This window comes from Seriola aureovittata, chromosome 22 (genome assembly GCF_021018895.1).
Source record: "Seriola aureovittata isolate HTS-2021-v1 ecotype China chromosome 22, ASM2101889v1, whole genome shotgun sequence".
NCBI classification, from domain to species: domain Eukaryota; kingdom Metazoa; phylum Chordata; class Actinopteri; order Carangiformes; family Carangidae; genus Seriola; species Seriola aureovittata.
This window is the reverse complement of record NC_079385.1, coordinates 15280637-15293039: the sequence shown is the minus strand read 5'-3', so window position 1 is coordinate 15293039 and position 12403 is coordinate 15280637. Positions and strand designations below refer to the sequence as shown.

At 40.1% G+C, this 12403-nt stretch overlaps 2 protein-coding genes across 4 annotated transcripts; one reads left to right on the top strand and one right to left on the bottom strand.

Annotated features, from left to right (window-relative positions):
* Positions 1-123: 123 nt before the first annotated feature.
* Positions 124-5701, bottom strand: atp6v1e1b (ATPase H+ transporting V1 subunit E1b). Its single transcript, XM_056368295.1, has 10 exons — positions 5569-5701; positions 5386-5447; positions 4021-4086; positions 2273-2382; positions 1960-2026; positions 1776-1865; positions 1606-1674; positions 1405-1499; positions 1195-1282; positions 124-945 (listed from the first exon to the last, which is right to left on the bottom strand). Exons 2-10 carry the CDS (start codon positions 5416-5418, stop codon positions 883-885), a joined length of 681 nt encoding a protein of 226 aa, XP_056224270.1. The 5' UTR covers positions 5419-5447; positions 5569-5701; the 3' UTR covers positions 124-882.
* A 1153-nt stretch (positions 5702-6854) lies between these two features.
* si:ch211-214j24.14 (uncharacterized protein LOC559160 homolog) lies at positions 6855-12028 on the top strand. 3 transcript variants are annotated; one of them, XM_056367074.1, is made up of 3 exons: positions 6889-7008; positions 8906-9072; positions 10787-12028. In XM_056367074.1, the coding sequence occupies exon 3, from the start codon at positions 10958-10960 to the stop codon at positions 11705-11707; it is 750 nt and encodes a 249-aa protein (XP_056223049.1). In that variant the 5' UTR covers positions 6889-7008; positions 8906-9072; positions 10787-10957; the 3' UTR covers positions 11708-12028. The 3 variants fall into 3 exon arrangements, with proteins under 3 accessions (XP_056223047.1, XP_056223048.1, XP_056223049.1); XM_056367072.1 differs by lacking the exon at positions 8906-9072 and having other exon boundaries at positions 6855-7008; XM_056367073.1 differs by lacking the exon at positions 8906-9072 and having other exon boundaries at positions 6872-7008; positions 10790-12028.
* The last annotated feature ends 375 nt before the right edge of the window (positions 12029-12403 follow it).

Below are 12403 nucleotides of genomic sequence, written 5' to 3'. Positions count from 1 at the left end.
AATACCATGTGATAAACTAATGAAGGAAGCATGAATGGCTAGTGTTGCAAAAGAAATGTAGAAACTGTACGTCGCTCAACACTGAGGACACTGTCCGAGTCAAAAAAAAGAGCAGACAAGTGATACTAATGATTTATATTTTATTATGTTTTACATTTCCACAATATAACATTTTCAGTTTGAGACACAATCAAAAAAAAAGAGAAAACAACAAAAAGAAAACAACAACCACACATACATATAATTTAATCTGGAAACCTCATATACATACAGTGCACCCTCTGGAATGATATCACCCACTCCTTTAATTCATGACAGAATAACAACATACAGTCGATGTAACATCAATAAATTAACTCTGTAAGGTCATGTACGGTCTTCAGTTTTGTTACTAGGATACTATTTATTTTTCCTCTGTGATTGGTTGGAGCAGACATCCATTATCAACACAATACCCCATGCAACTCATAATGCAGGGTAGAGGTTAATGAAACAGGGAAAACTTTGACACGGATACGGTGTGTTTGTCATGAAGACTGATCCAATTAGAGGACCACCTGTTAAAACATCCAGCCAATCACCCAATCCCGTCCTCCCTGACTAATCAGTGTAAACCGAGACCCTCAAAAGGGGGGGGGCAGCAGAGTAAACCGGTCATTACAGCTGTGCAGTACCCATGATGCACATCTCCAATGTTGAGCTGCAGCGTCTTATCATGTCCCTTAATGCACAGAAAAAAATACAACAATACATCACACAATGATAACAATGCGTCTCTTTTTGCATCGGAAATTTCGCTTCACAGACAAGAGGAATGACGTCTTTCATATGACAACATAAAAAATAAAAGCGGAGTTTTTATCTCTAATACAGCAGAGCCACTCAGTCCATAAACTTGCGGTTTGGGTTGGCACCGAAGAGAGCCACTCGGATTTCAGGCATCATCTGCAAACACACAAACAATTCTTTTCACTATCCATTTATATGACAATTATTTTCTTGTTTAATTGCTTGGTCTGTAAATAATTAGAAAATTAAATGCCACATGGAATAAAAAATGCTCCTATCAATTTCCTAAAACTCGAGGCGACATATTCAAATGGTTTGTTTTGTTTATTTCTGTCAGATGGATTGTAACAGCTGCAGTCTTTTAGTGACATTTAAAAAGGAGGATTCAAACTATCTGTTTCTTACCTGCTGAGCCATGAGGTCCAGTCTGCTCTCCAGGGTGTTGGCCACCTTGATCTTCCCATTGCCATTATAGAGCTCAATCCCCCCAGAACTGCAGGCAGGAAAAAAATAAAAAATAAAAAAAGACATCAAAACAAGAACACACTTAATTTGCAGGAGTTAAGTTTGACTCTGTGACTTTTGATTTATGTTTCAAACGCTGATGGTGCTCACATGTCTGGGGAGAGGAAGGTGTCCTGGTCGATGCGGACCTCCAGGTTGTTCTTCACAGCTGCTTTATATATGGGGATGTTCCTCTGGATGGACGCCTGTCGATGAAAAACAGTTTGAATAGATAGAAGGTAACCTGTTACCACATGTGAATTCAGTCACCCGACACGCTCTTCTCACACACACACTCACTAATCTACTCACCTGTACCAACTGCACGTCCTGTTTACGGCAGCGAATGGTCACTTTGGTCTCCAGGAGCTGATAGAATCCCTGACATAAAGGATTGTAAAAGTCACAGTCTCTTCATAGACACATAATCTGTTGCCAAACTGATATCTGAGTATGTGTATCAGCCGAGAGTTCAAACAAACCTGTAAGATCAATCCGTCCAACAGGGCTGGATACCTGGCCGCGTCCTTTGCAACGTTAGCGAGCCGCTGGCGGGCCTCATTCAACATTTCCTGAGGGTGCAAATACACAGTATTGTTATTTATCCATCTCCTTGTGCACACTAAATATGACAGTATGTTGGCAGGATGATGTCCAGTAGCTTACTGAGATCATGTCATCGCGGGCTTTCAGCACCTTCAGTCGAGCCTGGTTCATCAGGTTAGACATTTGACTGTTGAGAAGACAAACAACACACACATAGGGTCAGGTTTAGATTTCTAAGTGGGCTATGTTTGTCCAAGCGGAAACCGTGGAGACGGTTTGGAGCAGGTCACAAAAGAGTCATTGTAGAACGAAGCGACTAAATAAAATTACAGAAACTCAGTGTCACACGTACAGCTATTTCTTTGTTCTTAAAAAGGGCAGAATTGAGGAAGAGAGGACTTGATGTGTCCTGTGATGTCTCGCCATGACTCACATTTTCTTCTGCTGCTCGATCTGCTTCTCTTTCTTCTCGTAGTACTCCATTATCTTCAGCCTCTGAGTCTGGACCAGGCGGCCCTTCTCAATGTTGAACTCTTCTTCCGCCTGCAGGAGGAGACACAGTTCACTCACAGGAAGCAGAAATTCTCTGTGAGAACGGCATTTTTCACTAGTGGTAATTTTAAACGGCACTGAGCGGGGGGCGCCATATATTAAAGGTCAGTTTAGAAAGGTTTAATCTATAATATTTAAAGACACATTTTTCATAGAACACGGAGGGAGAATCTATCCTGAAACTGTGCTGCGGCACTGAAAATATCAACACTGATTGGCATGCTATGACGTTAATGACTGTTAATCTATAAATATGTCACAATTCCAACTGTATTTACAAATAACTAAGGCTGCAACTAACAATTATTTTCTTCATCAATTAACAACCTGTAAAATGTTTTTACAATCTATTTTTCTGTAACATGAGAGAAAATAGTGAAAAAAATGCCTAAAATTTTAAAGAGCCCAAGGCGTCTTCAATTTGCTTGTTTTGTAACTCTTAGTTATATCTATGTTAAATATTCAATGATACAATGAACCAGCAGATTTTATAAATGACTTAAACAATTAATTGATTATCAAAACTGTTGCAGAAATTTATGTGTGCTGAGTAATCAATTAATCAGTTGTTTTAGCCATGAAAATAAATACCATCGATTGATGCTAGGACATATTTGGCTCTGTGTTCGGACATCTAAAAATGACATTTTTACAATAATTGTCTCTTATTTTATAGAGAGCACTTTTCAAAAATCAAGTTGAAAGGCTGAAAATCAAATAAATCTACAAAATCAACAAATCTTAATTAAAATGTAATCAAACAGATTAGATTTCATAATTAAACTGACAAAACCAATCCCAGTACTATAACATAAAAGAAGGATGTAACTCATTATCTAATATACCCATGTATTACAACTGCTGTGTCCTAATTCCCTCAAACTCCATCATCGAAGACGGCCACATGATTGTCAGCCTAATCTAAACACACCCCCAGCCTCCACAGCAGTTAGTTGAACTGACTTGAATGTGACACACTGACGGCGCTTATAAGTTCAGGTAAAAGACAAATTTCTAAAAACAGAAATTATTTGTCACATGTAAAATAATCACCTGAAGTTCATAAAGGCTCAGATTTTGTGAAATCTGCCAATGGACTCCTTCATATCTGCACTTACTGTGCGTTCAGCGCCCCCTAGTGGCATGTCTGGGACATTAAAAGTCTCTGGTGGTGAGAACCGGTGTATTATTTCTAACATTATACACATGAAAGTGTTTTCTTTAATGTGGATTTATTGTATGTTAGCTGCTCCATGTTAGTTTATGTTTATGCTGCATATTCTTGTTCCCTGGTTTCTCTTGAACAACACATGTCAATAACATTACCTGTTAAAAATAATAATGAATAAGCAACTACATTTTGGCACCGTGTACTAACACTCACTACACTGCCTGGTCTGATGGGGGCACTACAATAAACTTTGAAAAGGACAGAACTGCTACATTATAGGCCTGATTTTCCAGGTTGGGCTGGTGCCTTGTTGCATGACTTCATCTGTCCACTGTTGACTCATACAGGCATAAAAATGTCTAATAACTTTAAAAAAAAATAATTAAAAAACACTGATTGATCATCCATTAAAGTCTCTGTCTACAGCACTGTGTGTTGATGTGTACATGTCTTTATACCTTTGCATCAATTTCTTCTGCCTTCTCGTTGGCCTCCTGTTCGATGAAGGCCATCATGTGTTTGATCTGTGAACACAAAAAAGAAACGAGTTAGGATCGCTTAAAAAATAAAATAAAATGTTGATTCCACCATAAGTTCTCTCAGGTTTTAGCCCCAGTGTGTGTCTCTCATGCATTACTGATACATTCCAGTCACAGTATAAAACATTTGATTCTCTGAAAATCAAAATACACAGCGATCTGTAAAAATAAGAAATAAAAACATTAGGTCATTACTGCTAATCTGAAGGTTTTTCCAGGATTCTCAAAGACTTAAGACTCATTCTGGATGTTGCACAATAAAAAACATTTTTAACCCACTTCACAAGTTGCGACTTTACTTTCTTAATGTTCTTGCTCTTTTTTGTAAAACACACGCAAAAATATTTACACTTTAAAAATATGAAATAATCATCAATATATACTGTAGAATTTTTCAGTTTTGGTTCATGTTGTACTAACTGAGTGAAGACACATCATTTCCAGCTACTATCTTTGTCTGAGTTGGAAAAAAAATACATTTTAAATAAAGTTTTTATTATACAACATGAAAAATATTTTTTTTATCCTGATGATTAGGAGAGTCTTTGAGAATACTTTCAAAACAACAGAGAGTTTTGTTTCAGAGACTGCTGGAGATCTGACATTTGGATGCTTATCTCTGTGACTGAAATGGAAATACATGAACATTATGGCTTGTTAAGTGTGGACCAAGGATACTGCTTGATGTCAGCTTCCTCATAACTAAAGAAGGGTTTTGTCGCCCTGCTGTGAAGCAACTGTTTCTATCACTACGATGAGAAATGTTTCTGTCCGTTTTGCGTCACATCAGTGTGAAATTTAAGCAGCACTGACTCCTGTAGCTTCACATTAGCGCTCGTGAAGCTTATTTTCAGCCTTTGCTGAGATTTCCCATTGTCTGAGTCCAGACTGTGTCTCACTCTCTCCAAGTTCCTCATCAAGGCCGTAGCATGTGTTCATCATGTGATCATTTGGAAATATGACCCTCTGCATATCAGCTGAAACTGCCACACAACACCGGCTACAAAATGGCTGCTTGTGTTGATATATAACTATCACCCAATAATTCATAAAACCCCAGACAAACATGTTTTAACAGCTGATGTTTGTGTTTAACTCAATGCTAACCCACTGCAGCTCTCTCAATGTCATTTTCCTCGACACACATTTCCAATTAGAACTAAAGCGAGCAGAAACATTTCTCAGCGTTGTAATAAGACACATAACAGCGCGTGAAGCCCTTCAACAGTAGCTTTAGATAAATGGTTGATTGGTGTCATTTTGAAGGTTAAAACGGTTCATTACCTGCTTCTGTACATCGGCATCGCTGAGCGCCATGGCTGCAGTTGTCAGAGATCCGCCCGGGCCTGTCACAGAAAAACGCAAGAGAACAGTCAAATCAAACGCACTGACAGATGAAGGAGGCCGCCGTGAATAAAAATAAAATTTTAATCCTGCAAGGCGAGCTTTAAATCGATAATTATTTACCGGAGAATCACAGAGGAGGAGGTTTGAAATAATCTCCGCAGTCGTGACTAGTAAAGATGTCTACGGGGATCAGCTGATTTGCGAGGTCACATGATGTTTACTTCCGGGAAGCAGCCAATCACGTGCGAGAACATAAGACCCGTTTACCTTAATGTAAACGAAGAAAATGTTCATTCATTCTTTTATTTAGTGAGTTATTTATTTCAGTGACTTGTTTCTCAGTTTAATGCTTTATTTAATTATAGTAAATATAAACGTATGTATGTAAACATTTAAATCAAACGATAATTATTTTAACTTTAAAAGATCATTGCCCGTTTTAATTTACAGTACATCTGCTTACATTACAAGTCTTATTATGAATATGTTTACTAATATATGAGATAAAGATGTTTTATGTAGCCGATCAGCTTTTTATACTAAAACGTTTGAAACTAAGAAAGCAATATTTCTACATTCTTATCATGATTATCCTACATTAATATTATTAGATCTATTGTGGTTAAAAATAAAGTATTTTATTATAACTGCATTTTTTTTTTTTTTTACAGTTAAACTAAAAAAAAACTTAAACTTGAAGTTTAAAAATATCTATTGAGTAGCTGAATACAATTTTCTGTTTACGGACTGAGCATCTAAATGTTCCTTTAGCAAAGTAATGGCCATGATATGTTTTTATATAGCTTTTTAATAGTGAGTCAATATTGATAATTTCAAAAAATAGAAGAGCCAGTAGATTAGTAAAGGTCTGTCTGCATGTCAGGAGTAAAAGAATTTCAACTGTGTAGATACAATATACTTGTTGGTGCTGTGCAAGTGACTCCTGACATAGTTTCCAGTCTTGTAATGCGTCCTGCCAGCAGAGGGAACTAGAAGTTGGAAAGTTCAGCTTTAGAAATAGCCCTTCTCCCGGTCTGACATGCATTTTCCACTCATGCTGAGCACAGTGCGGGCTCACTGATAATCTGCTGTTTGGACAGTGACCATACAACTCCACACACTGTTAACCTGAGTGAAACACTCACCCACTGACCTCTGTCGACCCTTCACAGACTGTGAACGCACGGGTCAAAGTCTGATTCAACATTCAAGAGTTAAACAGTTATTTCTTTTTCACTATTTACTTACATTATTGATGGCGTTTCTCACTCTGGACAGACAGCAAAGTCACCACTGACTCCTCTCCAGCCAACTGTTATGTCATGGATTTGAGGAGAGGTGGGGTGGGTGAAGGGAGAGAGGGAGAGAGAGAGAGAGGGAGAGAGAGAGAGCGAGACTTTTGCACAGCTTGTCCATCTTGTTATTCCTGTGCCAGCTCCAGCATGCATGTCTGCCTCTCTGTTATTTTGTTGCTTCGTGTCTGAATACACGTCTCACTTTGATTTCCAGCATCTGCTTCTCATCTAACAACTCATTCAGCACCTCACCAAGAGGACACAGGTACGCCAGGAAGTTGTTTTCCTTTTTTTTTTTTTTATTCACACTGCAGAAAGTTTTAGCAAAGCTTGAAATCACAAGAAAGTCTGAAGAAGATCTCACATTGCTGAAAGAAAAACAAAAATCAAGAATGTGATTTGAATTTGTGGCCTTTGTGTGCCATGCTTTGATAAGAGTGTATTATGTGTAAACAAGTCAGAGTTAGAAGGGTCATTATGGGTCACTCTGATGTAGTGAAGGGCAAAATCTCACCTTGCACAAGACAGAGACACAGGCGTGAGGAGCTGATTCGCCTTATCAACCACTTCTCTCGCTTTGACATTGAAATCTGACCTTTTGTAAATTCTGGCATCTGATATCATTCTGTCCTCATCACACAGAGGCACAGAAAGAACGCCCTGAATCTCACTGATCATTTATTTCACCATGAGTCTGTTATCTCTGGGATAGGATCAATGGGAATCCAATTACTCAAGTAGGCCAGTAAGTAAAGGAGGATCACAGAATAGAGGAGGTTGATTGGGACACACAAACATTGTGTGTGTGTGTGTGTGTGTGTGTGTGTGTGAAGGGTTTAAAATGTTTCTATGGCCAACTTTTATGTTTATGGCAGATCTGTGAGTGGGACTGAAGTCTGCGAAGGCCTCCACAGAGACAATATGGCAGCTGGTTGGTCATTAAATCAGTGACGTCTGGGAGATGTCTGTCTCAGTCTGCTCACTCTGGAGAAGGGCGGAGTGATACAACGTCACGGATTTGAGTCATCAAGACAGGGAAGAAATGAAAAAAGGCAAAACACAAAATTATAATATATTTTGTAGTAAATCATAAAGAAGAGAAAGATAGATTTAACAGATCCCTAACGTTCAATGAAAAACAAACTTGATCATTAATAATCAGGTGATTTAGCTCCTGAAAAGCACCACTGTGTTCTGGAAATGTTTATTCAAGGACCTAATAAGCATTTTTTATTGATTTTGTCCAGCTGCTAGTCTCAGAGTCAGAAAGTTGTTACCAAACTGTTGCATAACTGGCAGGAAGAGGGTTTGTTTTCCTCTGTGAGGCAACACAAAAGAAGCTGTGTTTCAATCTTGGAATGGATTTGCACGTGAGGGCATGTTCTCATATCAGTAAGAGTGAAAGTACAGAAACTGCACTCTTTTACTCAATTCTTACATTATGAAAACATATTTTATATAGATGTCTATAGGAACTATTCACATATTATGTTTATATTTTATGAGGTAGGGACCAATCATAAAGGGTTAGTTTAGGCCGAGTTAAGGAATTAAAGAAAAGAAAATTAATCCAAAACGGCTGATATATGATTTTGGAGTCCTATCCAGGCATAATCTAGATCAGAGGTCGCCAACATGTTTGACTTTTGACCTTTCAAAAAGATCCAGATGACTATGAACTGTGAGAACTTCAAGCAAACAGGGATTTTTACCTTCTCATGTTGTTTAATTTTCAGTATTTTTAGCCTCAGGAGCTAAAACGATTTATTTTTGTCAAATATCTCGACCCCTCAGATTCCTCTCGTGACCCCTTGGTGGCTCCTGATTCGACTCCACTGATCAGGATGTTCAGTTTAAATGTTCTACCTGTGCTGATGGGTGTAAATGTAAACAGTGCCATGCAAACTTTTATGGACCAATTCAGAGAAGAGTGTGACAGTATCCCCTACACCAGGAACACTGGGACCAAATAGCATGTGCCCCAGCATCAGGCCCCTTTTTTGTAAACACACATTCTTCAGTAGAATCCGTTTTCCTCCTCATTTATTTTTGCAAAATCAAATATAATTGAACCAAACTGGCAAATCCTCCCCATCACTGACGTTAACCTCGTGCCGCAGCTACTATTTGTCACTAATTACAACTATTTGTTTTGCTTACAGCGATCAGATTTTGGATTCACAGCTTCATGTAAGGTTGAGTGTAAATGTAACAGACATTCAAGCCCCGCAGAAGCTGTGAAGGGATTTGTACTCGTTAAGAGACGTGATGTGAAACCAGAGAAAACACAGACAGGCCACATGTCGTGAGCGTGATACAACTTTCGACGGTGAGGAGATAGTGTTGAGAATATCTATTCTGGGGCTGGCAGGGGGGGTGAATACTTTCTGCAATCAAAGCTGAGACGTGGCACAAGGGGGTGCAGGGGGTCACCTTGACACAGGCAGACACTCCTGAGTTGAATTCAGGCGAACAGATATTTATACAGTGGCATTCTTCACACGACACATTGTTTATTTAGAAACTGGGATTGCTTACTGTTGGAATTACATGATAATATCTCAGTTTTGGTAAAAAACAGAGGTCGACTGCTGGAATCTTGATGTTTCAGACATAATTAATAATTTGTCTCTTCCATTTCATGTCCCTACTTTTGCCTGATTCTCACGTCATGTGAAATCACTGAGATAGCTTCCACTCTTGGGTGACAGATGGAGATGCATATAGTGCCTAAACATAGCAAACTATGCAGGTCGAGGCTATAGATAGTCACAGCCGCTGTAACACAGAGAAGCCAGTGAACAAGTTTTTCCAATCACAGCGTCACTGATGTCAGTGCGAGCACAGACGGGTAAAAAATAGCAGTGGACCATGTAGCTGTGTTGGCCAACGTCATTTCATTAAAGCCAATATGTCAAGAATTTTTCACATTATTTCAATGACACAAGCTGTTGTTTGTAGAAAAATTGATGTGGAAAAATTATTGTTGTACTGAGAAATATTATGCTCTCTGTCGGCCATGACATCTGTTTTGATACCAACGCCATCATTTTCAGATGCTTCGCATAGTGGCTTTAAATTCATATTAAACATTATTATGATTTAAAAAAGAATAATAATACTTTGTCAAATGTTGAACTTAAGCCAAAAGTCCAAACGCAGTGACTCTGGTGTTTAGTCTTAGTCTCAATTTGACAAAATCAAAAAGAGACTTTATCTTCAAAGCAATAGTTGTACATTGAGAGACATATGTTTATTTGATTTCTTGCCAAGATACCACTCTCATATCATTGGTTAAATATGCAGCTACAGCCAGCAGCTGTTAGCTTAGCTTAGCAGACAGGAAACACAGGGAACCATGTAGCCGCGCTGCCAAACAGTAACAAATCTGCCTGACAGCAGCTCTAAAGTCACTGATTAAAATTTTATCTGGTTTGTTTAAAAAAGAACAAAGTGAAAGACTGACACGCAGCTGTAGAGGTGCTGCTGTGTGGATTTCATTTGTTCAAAAGTGAGATGAGAGTCAATCTTCTCATCGAACTAAGAAATGCAAAACTTTTTATTTAACACCTGTATCTTCTGACTTACCTACTTATAACTTTGAACTTTAACCTGTGGAAAGCGGTCAGCCCCGTCGCACCACAAGTGTGTTTGGTAGTTAAGACCAGCAGACACACGACAGATGATTTCCCAGATGATCACATGCAGATGTAAAGACTCTGCAATAACTTCCAATTTACGATACATCACATTTTATTTTCAACTGATCATATTTTTTGTGTGTAAAAAAAATCTTGAATCTGCAAAGTAACTGCTCTATATCTGCAAGATAAATGTAGTGGAATAAAAAGTACAATATTTCCCTCTGAAATGCGGCAGAGCAGAAGAACTGAGTAGCAAAAAATGGAAATAGTCGTGTAAACTGAAAGAACCGTATAATTACTGCTTAGCGAGTACAGGACTTGAGTTAATGTAATAAGTTACATTCCACTACAGCGGTTCATGTGAGTCTGTCCCGCCTCTGATCTGTTTTGTCTCTGCAGCAGCCGGCCGTCATTCTGGAGGGAAAGGCCCCAGTTGAGTCCAGCAGGGGGGATGGAGGAGGCGGGGAGGCCACTTCCTCCAGCCCCAGCCCTGCTGCCCTGCCTCTGACCCAGGCAGAGAGCGCCGGGCCCTGGCAGAGCGAGAGCCTGCTGGCAGAGTCCTGGTCCACGATGGGCGACGTGGACCACGAGGACACCAAGAGCCTCGACAGTAGCGACGGGGTGGTTCTGCCCGGGGAGGAGAACCACTCCTCCAACTCTGACATGGTCCACCTGGAGCGAGAGGAGGTGGAGATGCTCGAGGAGGCGGAGAAGGAGGCCGCAGAGGATGAGAGGGCAAGGAGAACAGAGGAAGAGGAGGAGGAGGATGAGGAGCTGCAGACGAGTGTGTTGAGTGTCTTAGGCGGGGAGAAGGAGCTGGTGGAGCTCAGGGAGGAGGAGCAGGACCTCCAGGCCCCAGAAACTGAGGAGCTCCTGGTGTCAGCAGAGGAGCCGTATGTGAAGAAGGCGCCCGCAGAGTTCAGGCAAGTGGTTCCCCCGATGGCTCTGCCTCCCCTGCCTATCGTCAGGTTTGATCCCCCCTCCACGACGTCCACCCCGGTCCCTTCAACCACAACTACTGAAGCCGAGGAGCTCTATTCTCTTCAGGGGCTCCACCCTCCGTCTATCCTCGCGCCGATGGCAGCCGAGCCCCCAGCAGAGAGTCTCGAGCAACTAAAATTCTCACAGATCCCTCTTTCAGATGTGGAGGAACATTCAGTTAAAGAGTCTCAGGCAGCACCTGAAAAGCCGGAGCCACAGCCCGCCGCTACCAAGACTGGCAAACCTTTGACCTCCACAGAGCTGCTGTGTGGAGGGGCTGCTTTAGTAGCCGTTGTTGGAGTAGTGGCGTACGGTGCTGTGGCCTACTGCAGAAAGTAGAAAAGTCTCCCCTTCAGCCCTGAATCACCCTTTAAACACAGGTCTTCTCTGTTTTTAAATCTATTCCAAACGAATTATTCCACTTCACTCTCTGAATTCTGGATGTTACTCTCTGACACTCTTTGTATTGTAGTTACTATCAGACACATCAATTTGATTGTTTGGATTCGTTTTTGTGCTACCTCAGCTCACAGCAGAGCTCATGGCCTTTGTTTTTTCTCTCTTTTCAATCGATCTCTGAGTAAACGTAGCCAGTGAAATGTAAATCGAGAATGTAAAATCAATGTAAGGTACAATTTTAAAGACTCCTGAAACTTGAAATGTTTGTTTGATGTCTCTTTGTGTGATAGTGTCTCTCATTACTTCAACAGAAATCAACACCAAGGATGAAATTAGACACCAATTCCTCTTTTACCTGTGTCATGTTTACCAAGCCACTGCTAGAATACTCAACTGAAAGACACTGTTCCTAACTTCCTGTGCGTGTGGGATGACATTTAAAAAAAACAAAGTGGCCATCCAAATGCAGCTTTACAGATTTAAATCAGGTGTACTCTGGGAATAATGACAACCACCTGATCACACACACATTACACACTGCATGCAATATAACTGTGCTGCGTACAGTTGACTTTTAAAAACCTGCATTAATTTAGTTTTTTGCCATTTGAGGGCCCGTACTTACATATTACCATC

Coding starts and splice junctions, on each gene's coding strand:
- atp6v1e1b (XM_056368295.1), bottom strand. CDS start 5,418: ATGGCGCTCAGCGATGCCGATGTACAGAAGCAG. Junction 2,383..4,020: donor CAGAAGAAATTGATGCAAAG/GTATAAAGACAT, acceptor CTCCTCCTGCAG/GCGGAAGAAGAGTTCAACAT. Junction 2,027..2,272: donor ATCGAGCAGCAGAAGAAAAT/GTGAGTCATGGC, acceptor TCTTCTCAACAG/TCAAATGTCTAACCTGATGA.
- si:ch211-214j24.14 (XM_056367072.1), top strand. CDS start 10,958: ATGGGCGACGTGGACCACGAGGACACCAAGAGCCTCGACAGTAGCGAC.